Below are 16,666 nucleotides of genomic sequence, written 5' to 3'. Positions count from 1 at the left end.
ATTCATCAAGAAAAGCAACATTGGAAAGATCAAGTATATAAAAATAGAAAAAATTTAGCAAATGCAATTACACTTGCATCTTCTAATGAATTTTTATTGTCTGCAGTATGCGCAGTTCATTCGGCTGCTAGAAAGGTTATTGACATTGCAACGTGGTGGTGCTGAAGAAGAATTTGTGCAGAGGTTTCGTAGGAGTGTAACTATTCAATCAAAAAAACAGCTGATTGAACCTGTGCAGTATGACGAGCAAGGAATGGCCTTCAGCAGAAGCGAAGGTAATGACGTTCCGTGGAGAGCAAATAAATTTAGTGAAGATTGAAAAACTACAATTATTTTTGTTTACTGTTGCTCCCTGATAGTCATTTGATTTGATTTGTTTAATGTTTGCTACTCCTACATTGGATTTCCTAATTTTTAAGATTCTGTTGAAGTTTTTGAAAAGTGAACCTTATAACATCTCAAGAAAATATGTGGACACATACCTACGTGATCATATTAACGCTTTTTATTTTCACATTTTTATATTAAATCTTTATTTTGACATTTTCAACAGGTTTCGGAAACAATGAAATATTTATAATAAAATTTTTTTATATAAAATGGAAATGCTCAGTGAATCTGCATGTCAGATGCTAAAACTATGAAATGTGAAAACTTTAGGTCCTCACTCACATCTTCTTTGTAGGTCTACAGACATCTGATGTGGTGTAACTTAAGAATTGATTTACTAAATGATAATCTACAACTCTTCAAAATTTAACATCATTCCTTTCTCATTTTCAGTGTTTTCAAAGAAATATGACCTTTCCTGAGGATTCCTTTCATTTCTATCAGTTATATTTTATCATACTATTCATATATTTTAAAAATTATATGATTGGATATATTCTTATTGAATATGAAAGGATGCTATGTAAATTGGTTGATTTTATTCAAGTAATGTAAATAAATATGGATTACTTTGTTGCTTGTTAAGACTAATTTAAAATCATTGTAGTTTTCCTAAAATGGAATTGAAGAATAAAATTACCTCCTGGTAAGCTTTATGACATCGATTATGGTGTCGTTTACCCCTTTCATTTTTGTTCCACTTGTAGTTGTTACAGACCTTTCCTATAGACAGTGTGCTATATTGTTATTCTGGGGAAAAGATGGGATGCAGTTTCACCTGTCTCAGAGCATTGGTTGTTAGGAATTTTACTAATAGAAACTTTCTGTTTTAAAGGTAGAAGGAAGAGCGCAGAGGCAGAAGCAGTTGTGTACGCTCACGGCAGCGGGAGGGTCAGCGTGAACGGCACCGACTACCTGCTCTACTTCCCTGTGACCCAGGACAGGTTGGGTTTTGCTTTTGGCTGTTTGTTTTTAAAGAAAATATACTTTATGATACATTATGATCAATTAAGACTTGTGATTTTCTGAATGGTTATTTCTCTTTACCAATAGAATTTATCAAACTAGCTAGAGGGATGCTATCACTATTTTTTATGTGGTTTTCCAGATTTTTTTTTTTTGGTGGAGGATTTGCCCTGAGCTAACATCTGTTGCCAATCTTCCTCTTTTTGCTTGAGGAAGATTGTCGCTGAGCTAACATCCATGTCAGTATTCCTCTGTCTTGTATGTGGAGCACCTACGCAGCATGAACCCGCAAACCCCAGGCCACCGAAGTGGGGCCTGCGAGTTTAACCACTATGCCCCGGGGCCAGCCCCGAGTAGTTTTCCAGATTTTTAAAAAGCATCTTTAGAATTCCTCATTAATTGAATATTCCTCCTCTTTTCATAAGATCCTTCTGGAATTTGAGTATTTTAGATGTACCTTATGTTCTGAAATGCAGACTATGCCAAAATGTAAGAAAATCAGATTTCCACTTTCTGTTTCCCGAGTTTAGGGTGGGCATGCACAAAACACTGCCACCACACACCCATCTTGGCCCTCACCATCTTAAAGGCTAGGAAAATACTTCATCGCTTTGGACTTTTCCTGTTCAGAGGAGATCAACTATGTATATACTGAACAAGCAAAGAAACCTGACATTTATGCATTAAAATAAGAGCTCATCAGGCGTTGGCTAGTTCCTAGTGCTAAATATGGCAGTTTTATTTTTTGAACTTTGTATCCCATGGAGAAATAGACTTTAATCATAAATGGGTATGACCATTCAAATCTTCTAAATATACTCATCTTAGGTCTCTTTGTGAGTCACTATGTGAAGACCTCTTCTTGGGATGGTGATTGTTTTTCCTGTAGTTACTGTCATTATCCACGGTCACAGAAGTTCTGCATGATTATTCCTCCTTTCCTACTCCTTCTCCTGTCCTCTGAATGTGTAGTGGTATTTAAGATCAAAAGGGGTAAAGCTCTTAGGATCCCAATGCTTATGTCAGGAAAAGAGGACCTTGCTAATGTAGTGTAAGGTTTTGAACAGAACAATTACTTCACGAAATATATGTTTATTTTATTTGTGTGTGTGTGTCAAGAAGTAGTCTACTCTAATTCCATTTAATGGGAATTAAACGAATTCTGCCATCATCCTCACAGGGAAACAGATGGAGGAGGCTCTTATTTCCTTTGTGAAAAGCCAGAGATCCATAACTGCAGCATTGGGGACTGCTAGGAGGAATGGAATTTGACCAATAACCTGTCAACTTGTTTTCAGATACATCTGATGACTTAACACCAAGTCTCAGTTGTGACTTGATCTCACAATTAAATTATGTGCTTAGAACTTACCCCGTTTGAATTCAACAGGCATTTAGTAAGGGTAGGCTGTCTGTGCCCGCTCTTGTCCTGGGTGTTGTGAAGATATCAGAGCTATTTAAGATCCAGTTTCTATCATCAAGAAATTTCCTATCTGACTGGGAAGCCTTGGGCTGGGCTTGGTGGGAGTGGGCACCCAGACTGCCTTGTCATCTTTGTGTAGTTGTAGGGATTTGGGCGGCCATGTTAGCTGTGGACTGGCCTTTCTTCCCGCAGGAGCAGCTCGGGAGGTTAGCGGTGAGGTGACCACTGACCAGTAGGAGGACTACTGAACCAGGAGTCAGGAGATCTTGATTCTAGTTCTGTTTGCTGGCTGTGTGACCTTAGCCAGGTTGCTTAAAGGTCTCTTCCCTAATTGGTAGGAGAGATTTGAACTTGATCTCTAAGATGCTTGCCTGCAAGTCAGTTGAACTGCTTACTCATCATTTCTTTAGGCTGTTTTTATACAAACATAGCAACAGATCATTGGGGATGTTCACTTTGTTGCCTTCCCGGCATCATTGAGAATTTTTATTCATTCTTTCACTTATGCAACAAACATTCATTACTGTGGGCCTGGTACTTGGGAATACAAAGATTAATAACCTCTCTGATTCGGAAAGGCCTTTGCTCTGTCAGTCAACGAGTATAGCAAGTCTTAATTGATGATCTGTACAAAAATAAATACATTCCTCACACAGCACTAGCCGTGTAATAGAGATAAGGTTACACTTTAAGCAATTGTAGAAAAATAAAAGAGAATATGCAACTATACGTGTGCTACATTACATGCTGTAGAATTGGTACCATAGAAGTAGCCTTCAGAGAAGATAGAAATGGGGAACTTGGTTATTTATTTTATTTTATTTTTCAAAAATACTTTGATTATATAACAAAGAACAAAATACATTTGATTCTTTTAACTCGGGATTTCATCTGAGGTCCTTGAGAGATGTATGTGCAATATTTTGATGCCATGTGACCATTTTTGCATGTACTAGTTTGTAGTCCAGGTAATTAAAATCAATAGCTATATAATCATTTTTGATTGTTACACTTTGGGACTTTTTCACCTATTTATAAATTTAGTGTTGTACCTCAGTGTATACCAACTTCCCAACTGTCCAGACTCTTCTTAGTGGTTCTTTCTTACCTTGACGACTCTAGCTCACTTACTCTGATACATCTCAAGTCAGTGTAAGTTTATTTATATCAGCACTTGTTGGGGAATCTTAAAATTTTAGTAATTAAGACAGATAAATGTTTAAGCTCACAAACAAGTGGGTGACCAGAGCTTTTCTTCGTAACATCACGTATGTCACTAACCCACTTAACTCTGGTAACTGTTGATGCAGAGGCCTGTGACACGTGCATGTGACAATCCCATAGATTCTGTCTTGGCCCCTATTTCTTTGCTGGTAAAAGGAAATGGTGGAATTTGATTATCAACTTCTAAATTTTTTTATGATGATAATATTACTTACAATAGTACTATTTTTATAGTGTTCCTATTTTTGATTTGGTTGCTTTGAAACATTTGTTCAAAAAAGCCATATAGATTTATGTCATTTCATACCACTACTTTTTGTTGTTGTAGGAGTGGTTCATCCGTATTGAAACAATGTTCCTATTGAAACAGTATTGTTACAAATTCCAATTAACCATGCCCTTCAAAGGTCTTGTTCTGTCCATCTATCGCATGTGACTATTTTGCTAGCATAATCCAAGGAGTAACGCTTGAATGTCTTGCCCATACCCCTCTTTCAGTTTCACTGTGTTAGAGTAAGCTCTATTTCGGGTCTAGAAAGCGAGAGTGTCAGACAAAGCAAGGAAATGCAATATAAACCGACTTGTCTAAATAAAAATTCAGAAATATTAAGGCAAAGTAGCAAAATCAAAGTACTTGATAAAGGTAATGATGAATACTGTACCTGGCACATAAACGGTGTTCAACAAATACTTGTTCCGTTGAGCGAGAGGAGGTCCGGGGCCATGTTCTGTCTGTGTTATTTCTCTGGCCCTGAGGTGTCTGCCTGGGACTACATGGGCACTAGCTGACTGTGGAGGGAAGCAGGCATGATGGGTTGTGCAGCGTGTCACCTGGCACCAGGCAAGTAGCAGGACTCTGCAACCTAGAGAACTGTTAATAGGAGTGCGTATTTCAGTGGGGAAAAAAAAGTTGAATGTGGTTTTAGTAACTTTAAAAAGTAAGCATGTCAGGATGAGCATATATATACGTTATACAAATATAGTACACTTTATTTAGTGAATCCAAATGGCATTTAATAATTGCTTGGGAAAGCTTATTAATATTATATGTGATTATTGAATCCAGAGAGGTTAGATTTGGTTGATTAATGGAGCTTCCCAACTTTAAGACTTCTTTACAAGGTTATTTCCAAGCCTCACGAAGTTCTCATGAGATAAAGAAATCAACAGAGAGTATATTGCGATCTCCAAGAAAAAGAGGAATAAACCTTCTCTCAGCAAAGCATTCTAAATATCAGAAATATCAGTGTTCTTCATATAATGGATTGATCAAGAAGTATGAAAAGTGTCATAGTGGATTGATTGGAAAGTATGCACGCTGGCATGCATGGTATGGTTTTTGTGAATGTTCAGAATGTGAGCAGTTTATAAAATCGTGTGTTGTTACAGTAAACTCAACTACGTTTTCTTGTGATGTGCTTTAGAGAACAGTTGATGTTCCCTTTTCACTTCCTTGACCGGCTCGGAAAACACGACGTGGCCTGCACGGTCTCGGGCGGCGGGCGGGCGGCGCAGGCCGGAGCCATACGCCTGGCCGTGGCGAGAGCCTTGTGCACCTTGGTCACCGAGGAAGAGGTCGAGTGGATGAGGCAAGGTATGAGTGGAGTCGGGGGGCATGGTTGTTCTCATGCTGTCCCTGAGTGTTTATCTGACTCTTGTTCTGGTTACCTGAAATCAGTGAGAAGACACTTGAACGTGCAGTATGCTGGTTTGCGGGCTCCTCTTTTCATGCTCCAGAACTGTAACAGTATTTTTCAGTTTTGATTTCTACAAAGTGAACTTCACTTAGAAGAAGAAAACGGAAGCACTCCCAACATCAGAAAGTTTATTTTGGCCTTTAAGGCATAGCCTTTTGTTTAGGTTAACAAGTAGTGCTCAGTTATGTTTAACAGATGAATTGGTGGTTTTTGTTTTATCATAGAAAGTTGTAGTTATTTAATGATGAAGCTCTTAAGGTATTTCTTTCCAAAATTATCTGAGATTTCTGTTTTTCCATTGTGAACGTTAGCTCATGTTTTACGTTCTCCTACTTACTTTGTCCCTGTCACCCCATTGTGAATACGAGAGGTTGTGCAATGTGAGGAGGAAGATGCGCTCAGGTTGTTCATTAGGGCGCTGCTTTAGCAGTCATAATAAATCAGGGCAGCTCTAGCTAAAGATGACCTTCGCACTCTTTATGAAGGGAAGACAGCGCTGTGGGTGCTGCTAATCAGCTGTGTGGCCTGCACCAGTCAGTTACTACCGCTGGCCCCGCAGCCGCTTTCTGGGCAAGTAAGATGGTCTCTCCGCCCCCTGCCCTCCCACACCAGCCGCTGGGGTCAATGCCACCTCTGGCTTAGGCTCCTCAATTTTTTAAGCCTCTTAAAAATCCATTTGCTTATAAACAATTCACCGTTTTGTGGGATTCATATCTGGTCATTAAAATAATTTGATAGGATCTTACATAACAATTCTACTAGTTTGAGTGACTGTGTATATTGAAAAGTAGTAAAGTATTACTTATAATTTATTTTCATTGCAGTAACATTGGTTTATAATGTTATATAAATTTCAGGTGTACATGATTATATTTCAATTCCCGTGTAGATTGCATCATGTTTGCCACTCAAAGACTAATTACAGTCCGTCACGACACACATATGCATAATCACCCTTTTTGCCCTCCTCCTTTCCCACTTCTCTCTGGTAACTACCAATCCACTCTCTGTCTCTATGTGATTGTTTTTTGTTGTTTGTGTCTTCTACTTACGAATGAGATCATACGGTATTTGACTTTCTCCCTCTGACTTACTTCACTCAGCATAATACCCTCAAGGTCCATCTATGTTGCCACAAATGGCCTGATTTCATTGTTTCTTATGGCTGAGTCATATTCCATTGTGTATATATACCACATCTTCTTTATCCGTTCGTCCCTTGATGGGCACCTAGGTTGCTTCCAAGTCTTGGCTATTGGCAGTAATACTTCAGTGAACATAGGGATGCATGTATCTTTACACATTTGTGTTTTCAAGTTCTTAGAATGAATTGGTAGAATTCACTAGGGAAGCTCTCTGGTCCTGGACTTCTATTTTTGGGGAGGAATTCATTACTGTTTCCATCTCCTTACTGGTTATTGATCTGTTCAAATTCTCTATTTCTTCTTGATTCAGTTTTTGGAAGGTTGTATGATTCTAAGAATTTATCCATTTCTTCTAGATTATCCAGTTTGTTGTCCTATAGCTTTTCATAGTATTCTCTTATAATCTTTTGTATTTCTGAGGTGTCCATTTAACTTATCTTTCATGTCTGATTTTATTTATTTGTACCTTCTCTCTTTTTTTCTTGGTGAGTCTAGCTGAAGGTTTGTCAATTTTGTTTATCCTTTCAAAGAATCAGGTGTTGGTTTCACTGATGTTTTTCTGGGGTTTTTTTGTCTCTTTTATTTTGCTCTGATTTTTATTATTTCCTTCCTTCTACTGATTTTGCGCTTTGTTTGTTCTTCTTTTTCCATTTCCTTTAGGTGCACTGTTAGATTTTTTATTTGAGATTTCTTGTTTGTTGAGGTAGGCCTGTATTGATATAAACTTCTCTCTTAGTACTGCTTTTGCTGTATCCCATAGATGTGGGCATGTTGTATTTTCATTTTCATTTCTTTTCAAGTATTTTTTTATTTCTCCTTTGATTTCTTCATTGATCCAATCATTGTTCAGTAGCATTTTGTTTACTATCCACAAATTTGTGGCTTTTTTGATTTTCTTCCTGTCGTTGATTTCTAGTTTCATACTGTTGTATTATTTCAATCTTCTTAAATTTATCAAGACCTGCTTTATGGCCTAATAGGTGATCAGTCCTGGAGAATGTTCCTTGTGCGTTTGAAAAGAGTGTGTGTTCTGCAGTTTTGGGACGGAATGTTCTGTACGTATCTACTAAGTCCATCTGGTCTAAGTGTCATTTAAGGCCAATCTTTCGTTATTAATCTTCTGTTTGACTGGTCTATCCATTGGTGTAAGTGGAGTGTTAAAGTCCCTCACTGTTATTGTGTTACTATCTATTCACCTTTTATGTTTGTTAATAATTACTTTATGTATTTAGGTGCTCCTATGTTGGGTGCATAGATATTTACAAGCATTGTATCCTCTTGTTGGGTTGTTCCATTTCTCATTATGTAGTGTGCTTCTTTGTCTCTTTTTACAGTTTTGTTTTAAAGTTTTTGTCTGATATAAGTATTGCTACCCCCACTTTCTTTTCTTTGCTATTTTCATGGAGTATCTTTTTTTCTATCTCTTCACTTCCAGTTTGTGAGTATCTTTAGGTCTAAAGTGTGTCTTTTGTATGCAGCATATATATAGGTTGTGTTTTTTTATCCAATTGGCCACTCTATGCCTTTTGATTAGAGCATTCAGTCCATTGACATTTAAAGTAGCTATTGAGAAATATGTATTTATTGCCATTTTGTTAGTTTTTTTCTAGATGTTTCAATAGTTCTTCTCTGTTCCTTTCTTCTTCTCTTGCTCTCTTCCCTTGTTATTTGATGGCTTTCTTTAGTATTATGTTTGGGGTCCTTTCTCTTAAGTTTTTGTGTATTTATTATAGGTTTCTGGTTTGTGATTACCATGAAGTTCATATATAAAAACCTACATAGCAGTCTATATTAAGTTGATGGTGTCTTTAGTTTGACCTCTTTCTAAAAGCTCTACTCTTTTACTCCCCTCCTCCCACATTTTATGTTTATGATATCATATCTAACCTCTTTGTGTGTGTGTGTGTGTGTATCCGTTACCCTCTTATCATGGAAATAGGTAATTTTAGTACTTTGGTCTTTTCACCTTCATAGTATCTTCATAGGTGGTTGATCTGCTACCTTTACTATATTTTTGCCTTTACCAGTGATTTTATTGCTTTTTTTTTCATACTTTTCATCTTCCTATTTGTGGTCTTCTCTTTCCCACTTAAATAAGTCCCTTTAGCATTTCTTGTAAGATTGATTTCTTGGTGATAAACTCCTTTAATTTTTACTTGTTTGGGAAACTTCATCTCTTCTTCCATTCTGAATGATAACCTTGCTGGCTAGAGTATTCTTGGCTGTAGGTTTTTTCCTTTCAGCACTTTAAATATATGTTGCCCCTCCCTTCTAGCATGTAAGGTTTCTGCTTAGAAGTCTGCTGATAGCTTTATGGGGTTTCCTTTTTATGTGACTTGTTGCCTTTCTCTTGTGGCTCTTAGGATTCTCTCTTTATCTGTAGTTATTGACATTTTAATTATAATGTGTGTTGGTGCGGGCCTCTTTGGGTTTAAATTGTTTGGTGCTCTCTGTGCTTCCTCTACCTGGATGTGTGTTTCCTTCCTTAGGGAAGTTTTCAGCTTTTATTTCTTCAGATAGATTCTCTGCCCCTTTGTTTCTCTCTTCTACCTCTGGGATACCTGTAATATGACTGTTAGTACGCTTGAGGTTGTCCCAGATGTCCCTTACACTGTTCTCGTTCTTTTTCTTTTATCTGTTCAGCTTGGGTGATTTCCTCTAGTCTTTCTTCAAGCTGGCTGATCCATTCTTCTGTTTCATCTATTCTGTTATTGAATCCTTCTAGTGAATTTTACATTTCCAGTATTGTATTCTTCATTTTTGATTGGTTCTTTTTTATATCTTCCAATTCTTTGTTGACATTCTCATTGAGTTCATCCATTCTTCTCCCAAGATCAGTGAGCATCCTTATGACTTTCTGTTTGAACTCTTTGTCAGGTAGATTGTTAATTTCTCCTTTATTTAATTCTTTTTCTGGGGTCTTGTCCTGTTCCCTTACTTGGAATGTATTCCTTTGCCTCCTCATTTTGCCTCTTTCTCTGTGCTGATGTCTGTGTATTAGGTAGGTCAGCTACGTCTCCTGATCTTCGAAAGGTAGCCTTATGTAAGAGATGCCTTATGAGGCCCAGCAGTGTGCTTGCCTCTCATCACCAGTTCCAAATGTTCCAGGAGTGTCCCCTGTGTGGACTACATGTGTCCTTCTGTTGTGGCCGGTTTGGTCTTGCTGCAGGTGCCTGAGGAGGCTAAGCTGTCCCCCCAGCTGGTTGGTTGTAATGCTCAGCTGCATGGGGCTGTTATGGGCTCTTCAGTCACTTTATCAGGCATGGGGAGCCCTGGCCATAGTTGGCTGCAAGGTCTAATAGCACATTCCTGTTGCAGTTTTTCTGTTAAGTGAGTAGGCCTCCAGCCTGCAAGGCTGTCGTCAGCTCTTAGGATTGCAGCTGAGTGCGGCTGGCCCCAGGCACAGAAGCACCCAATTGTTTCAGGTTTTGCAAGGTGGGGCCAATCTCTTGTGTGGCTGTTTGAGAAGCACACGACTGCTGCAGCTGACAAGTCCCACCACCCACAGGGCCACTCACACCGTCAACACAGTCCTGCCCTGTGCGCATGCCCCAACCCCCTGAAGTGGACCCAGTGGCCCTACTGCAGAGGCTCCACCAACGCCCCACTCCACCTACTCCTCATGTGTGCCCTGCCACTCAGAGCAGACACAGTTCTGTCCTGGCTGTGGAGGATCCAGGCACCCAGCCTGTGCAGGCCCAAAAGCCTGAGGGCTTGCTGTTGGTTGGGGCCAGTCCCTAGGGCAGGCTGCCTGCCCTGCTGAGCTGGGTTAAATCAGTGCTCTAGTGGGTGGCACAGACCGTGGGCTTATAGGCCAGGAGAAGAGCTCCAATGGCGTCTGTGTCAGATGCCTATACTAGGTCACAGTAATGGCTGCCACCAATATCTCAGTCCCTGGAGGGATCGCACCTCTCACCAAGATGTCCCAGAGCCTATCAGGTGAGTCTCTTTTCATCAAAGGACCATGCATCTTTCTTTCTGGTGATTTTAGGTTGCTTTCCGAAATAGGTGAATTTGTGTGTGGGCCCTTTAAGAACCAGCTTTTTCCCCTTACGTCGATAGCTTTTCTGGTGGTATTCCCCATTGTTGTTAGTAGCCAGCAAAGCCAGATATTATGACTCTCATCTTGGTTGTGCTGAGTCCAACAGCTGCTTATAGTAGTAACACTCTCCTGCTCAGGATGCCTACCCTCCGGGGAAGGCTGCGTACCTTATGGTTGCTCCCAGCCAGCCATGAAGCACCATGGCTTGCGAATGTGGCTTTTTTTGTCTTCATAAGGAGTTTCTGTCTCTTCCACGTCAGTCAGGACTGTCCATTATTGTGGGGGTTCTTCTTCTCCAGTTTTCAGTTCTCTCTCGGGTCATTGTTCTAAGAGTGGTTGTAAATTTGTTGTGTCCGTGGGAGGAGGTGAGTTCAGAGTCTGCCTACACCGCCATCTTAACACCAGCCTATTACTTATAATTTAAACTAGAATTTAGACAGGTTTTGTCTGCATTTTGTCCAAAATATTGTTTTTTATTCCATACCCTCAAGTGTAAGTAAATACAAAAATTATGGGTATATAATAAGCATTTGAAGTTTGCCTTTGCTGTATAGCCATTAAAAGATCCCTAATAAAATACCTAAGTCTTGTATACAATGCAAAGGAGTGCTAGTGTTGCAAGAGTAAAGAAAAAACAATGAAAAACTGCGGTCTATTTACATGTTTACAAAAGCAGTTTCAGAGCTTTCTCATCACTGGCGTCCTGGCATCTGTGGTCTTTAGTAACATGCTATGGCTCCAGCCACGATGGGGCTGCTCCATTTGGGCTGTGTGCTGAGACTACCCTGGCAAAGCCTAGAAATCATGATTGCTCCTGGTGATTAGGAGATGGAAGCTTCCAGTTTAAGCTGACTTTCTTCTTCTAGATTAAACTGTTTATGCAGAGAATATAACCCTAAAATTAATTTTTTAGGTTCTGAAACAAAATACCAAGGGATAGTATTGTCACACAAATTAGAATGATAAAAGCTTTTTTCCTCAAATATGTTTGATAAGCCATATTTTATGTGCATATATATTAATGAATACTATTAATATATGGTGTCTGTGTACTTCCTCATACTTCACCAGACACTAAGCATCTCTTTTCTACCTCTTGTCTCTATTCTGACTTTCACGACTGTCATAACAAGTAGGCAGAGAAGTTCCATTCCAGTGAATAGTGACTGCCCACACAAGAGCAGCTTTATCTTAAGTTGAGCAGGTTAAAAACCAAAGAGGAATCAGTTTTCATAGGATGAGGAAAGCAAACTCAAATAACGTAGCTGCAGTTGGTCTCAGAAATTGGAAAAATATTCTAAAACAGTGAAAGCAAAGTGCTGTCAGGAGATTTATAGCGGGCTGGTAAGTTAGTACAGGTCTGGTTGCTCTCCTCTAGTTTTTCTCTGACAACGGTACCTATAAATTCATGCAGTTGACCTTTTCTCCTGCTAGGCAACTTGCATGTTCCGTGGCTCATAAAGGCTTCTCTTTTTACGCTGCAGCTGGACTACTTACTGCTGATCTACGTGTCAGAGAACGGAAGAAGCCAGGCCAAGAGGGAGCCCGCAGAAAGTTCACCTGGAAGAAGCGCTAAGTTTTCACAGGGAAGGAAACGCTGCGGGTGTGTGCCTGGCACGTGCAGACGCACGGTAAACATTTGCAGGCCCATGTGAGGGCAACACTATCAGGCATGTGTGTTGTGAGGTGATTTATTTTTAAGTGCTGCTTTGTAAAAGTCACCTTTTAAAAATAATTTTTAAAAATGTTTAGCTTCCGTCTCCTGCTTTATTTTTTAAACTTTTTCAGAAAATAGTTTAGAAGCATAATTCATAGAATCTTGGCATATTAGACCTGAAAGGAACATTCAGCAAAATCTAGTCAAATAACCTTAGTTTGCAGACATGAAGGCCCACCACCTAAAATTAAGTGACCTACCAGAGCTACATTGCTAATTTAATGATGGAACTAGACTGGAACTCATTCCTCCTGATTCTGTTGTTTTCCCATATGGCAGTTGTTGTAAGGGATTTTTCAAAATTGAGAGATGAGAGTGCTTGTTCAGAAGAATGAAATAAGTTGAGTGTCTTTTTCTTCTTCTTTTTTTTTTTTTTTTTAACTCCCCAATCTGCTAACTTTTTTTTGTTTTGTGAGGAAGATTAACCCTGAGCTAACTACTGTCAATCCTCCTCTTTTTGCTGAGGAAGGCTGGCCCTGAGCTAACATCCATGCCCATCTTCCTCCACTTTATATGTGGGACACCTACCACAGCATGGCTTGTCAAGCGGTGCCATGTCCACACCCCGGCTCCGAACTGGCAAACCCTGGGCCACTGAGAAGCGGAACGTGCGCACTTAACTGCTGCACCACCAGGCTGGCCTCAAGTTGAGTGTCTTTGTCAGGAGCTCAGCCAAGCTGGAGAGGGCTACACTGCCAGGTGTCCAAGAAGCTAATTCAAACAACAAGCCAGTTTCCCCCACACCCAGCCCCTGGCAGCCACCAGTCTACTCTCTGTTTCTATGAGTTCAACTTGTTTGTTTGTTTGTTTAAGATTCTACCTATAAGTGACACCGTGCAGTAATTGCCTTTCTCTGTCTGGCTTATTTCACATAGCATAATGCCCTCCAAGTTGGGGACACACTTTCAGTTATAAGATGAGTGAGTTATGAAGATCTAACATATAGTATGGTGCCTATGGTTGATAATACTGTATCGTATAATTGAAATTTGCTAAAAGGGTACATCTTAAGCATTCTCACCAAAAAAGAACAAAACATAACTATATGAGCAACTATATGAACTTGATGGTGGGAGTCCTTTCGCATTGTTGATGTTTATCAAATCATCACCTAGCACACTTTAAATATATTCCGACTTTGTCAATTATACCTCAATAAAGCTGAAAAAAAAAGCAAGCCGAATGAAAGTAATAGTCAAGTCTGTAATCACTTATTTCGATAGTCTAAGCAAGACACTAAACTGGAGAAAGTGTTCCCCTGCCCAGGAGGCCTCAGCAGAGGAGCCCGAGGGAGCAGACACAGAGGCTTCAGGGTGCAGGTGCCAGGCAGCCAGGCGGGGAAGGCGGAGCGCAGAAGAGCAGGCAGGGCAGAGGCGCCGGGTCCTCCTGCAGCGCGCTCGGACTGCCAGGCGCTGGCTGTCACCAGCTCGGGGGCGGGAGGGCGGCTTCCCTGTGAGGCCTGCTGGGAGCGCCTGCCTTTGTGAGTGCCTGTGTTTGGGGCTGAAGGATCACACATAGCTTCTGTCCAGGAGCTGGCCTCCTCAGTCACAGCTGCCTGTTACATTGAGGAGTTTGTCATTGGATTCCTGAGGTCTCTTAAACTAAGAAATATACGTTTAACTTTACTGCAATTTTGCTGTGAGTTTTTAAGGGGAACAAGGCAATTGGTAACAGGGGTACTGTAGATATATTTTAATACAGTTGTTTTAATTAAGTAAATATATTACATCAAGAATTAGACCCTCAATTGTCGATTTTCCTTCATTTAGAGAGTTACTTAGTATGGATTTCTGTGTAATTTTCTGTTTTTAAAAAATCTTGGATCAGTTCTGAATGTGTATGTACACATAAAATCCTGTAAAATAACGTGATGATGAAAAAGTGAGAGCATAAGTACCATCCTGGAGTACCCAGGGCACTATTCATCTCAGGAGAAATCGCGGAAAACATGTCCTGTGGCTGTTTTGATGGAGCAGCCCTTCTCTAGTGAAATTGTCTGTGGCAGGTCTTGTGCCTGTGTGTTGGAGCATGCTTTGTTTGTTTTTGAGGAAGATTAGCCCTGAGCTAATATCTGCCGCCAATCCTCCTCTTTTTGCTGAGGAAGACTGGCCCTGAGCTAACATCCATGCCCATCTTCCTCTACTTTATATGTGGGACACCTGCCACAGCATGGCGTTCCAAGCGGTGCCATGTCCACACCCGGGATCCAAACCAGCGAACCCCTGGCCGCCGAAGCAGAACATGTGCACTTAACCACTGCACCACTGGACCGGCCCCTGGAACATGCTTTTTATCATTTTAACAAAGGAGAAGGGACAAGTGTCCCATCATGTGGTGTGGGTGTGTTGAGATCTTGTGATGGGCCTGTGGTTCCATCAGCGTGTAGTGAGGACTTGCTGTGCTCTTGCCATATCTGGCAATACAGAGCAGACTAAGTATGTGCCATTAGGTCCTTCCAGTGTCACGGAGGGGACTGACACACAAGAAGTCTAATAGGCAACCAGTGTGGTTGTGCTAAAGCCAGAAATAGAACTAAAGAGCAGTGGGCCTTGAAGGGTGGTCACATCTGGGCGAAGAGGGGAGTGGAGGAGGAGGGGGCGTGCAGATTCAGGCAGCAGGGAGAAGGACGGGAAGGGCAGTTCAGGGAACGGCATCCTGGCGGCTGGGTGTTGCTGGTGAGGGAAGAGTGCCTGCGGAACCCGGCCGGGAAGGAGGCTGGGGCGGGAGTGTGGAGGGCTGAAGTGTCACGGGGATTCTGCGCTGCTAACGGGAAGCACTGAGTCTTTTTTCTTGGTTTTCTCCTTTGAGAGAATAGCAATGAGGGTTGAGATTAGAACAGTGATTTCAAACATCATTTTAGCAACAGAACTCTCTATTTTAAACGCTAAATAGGATTATAGTACATAACATATCACAATAAAATCTAAGCCTTGTTAATTCCCACCTTCCTGTGAGGCGCCTCTCAGGAGCGCAACCTCTGAACTCGGCAGGTCACTCTGCCCTCTGGGTCTCCATTTCCGCACGTCAGAGTGGGGTCATCATCTGCCCTGCCAGCTCCACCTGCCCTTTTGTGAGGATCAGAGGAGACAGTGTGAAAGCACTGGGCCATCTGCTGTGTCCCACCTGTAGCTCAGGAACTGGGCTGGGGAACACGTTGATCTGGGGCAGCGAAGAGGAGGAGCCCGTAGACCCCAGCTCTGGTCCTTTGTTCAGCTCCAGGCAGACTCCTTTGTAAACAAGCTGAACTGCAGGAGCCAGAGGCCGTCAGCTTCCAGCCCCTGATCCGTGACCCTCTCAGCACCTTTGTTGGAAATACCTACTACGAAGTATTTTCTGAACGCCCACTGTGTGCATAGCATTGGGAAGGGCTTTTTAGAGCTATTTTTTTAGATGGACATTCGACAAGGGTATTGCCTTGAGATAACAGTAAGAGCTAACACTTCTGCAGCTCCTACTGTGTGCCAAATACTGTTCTTAAACACTTTACAAATAAGAACTCATTTATTCCTTGCAGCAACTCTATGAGGGAGACAGAAAAATCGGTGCCCAGAGAGGTTAAGTAACTTGCCCAAAGTCACACAGCTAGTGAGTGGCCAGGCCAGGTTGAAATCTGGGTTGGCGGCTCCAGAGCGTGTGCTCTGAGCCACTATGGAATCCCAGGCAGGACATGCTAGCAGCACATGATACAGTCAGAAGACTTGACAGCAGAGGTGAAATTTCAGGTAAATCCTAATGGATGGGTAAGTATTGATTAATTAGCATTTATACTGTGCTCCATGCCCAACCTAGAGACCTCATCACATTCAGGTAGGGGTGTCATAGCCACACCATCAAGATGGGATCATGATGAGGACGGTGAGTGGGCCATATAACTGGAGGAGAAGGTTCTGGATACGAGAGTCCAGGGATGAAGTCACAGTGAGGTCATTACACCACCGTTTGCCCAGGATGGCCTCAGCTGACATCCGTTATCTCAGTGTCAGTACTGAAGAGTCCCCTTGTCCCCACAGAGTGCCCTGCTTTGAATGGTAAGTTATGTGGTCACTCTGGCTTTAGCAGATC

General features: G+C 41.3%; 1 protein-coding gene across 1 annotated transcript in view; it reads left to right on the top strand.

Moving 5' to 3' along the window:
• The window catches only part of MRPS9 (mitochondrial ribosomal protein S9), a 73,310-nt gene extending 59,514 nt beyond the window's left edge, over positions 1-13,796 (top strand). The window contains exons 10-13 of the mRNA XM_001488266.5: positions 107-275; positions 1,226-1,334; positions 5,428-5,597; positions 12,372-13,796. Coding sequence (XP_001488316.1) covers positions 107-275; positions 1,226-1,334; positions 5,428-5,597; positions 12,372-12,463 — 540 coding nt within the window. The 3' untranslated portion in view covers positions 12,464-13,796. The remainder of the gene's footprint in view (positions 1-106; positions 276-1,225; positions 1,335-5,427; positions 5,598-12,371) is intronic.
• The last annotated feature ends 2,870 nt before the right edge of the window (positions 13,797-16,666 follow it).

This window comes from Equus caballus, chromosome 15, assembly GCF_041296265.1.
Source record: "Equus caballus isolate H_3958 breed thoroughbred chromosome 15, TB-T2T, whole genome shotgun sequence".
Lineage (NCBI taxonomy): Eukaryota > Metazoa > Chordata > Mammalia > Perissodactyla > Equidae > Equus > Equus caballus.
Note: the sequence above shows the minus strand (reverse complement) of the source record. Positions and strands in the feature narration are given on the sequence as shown.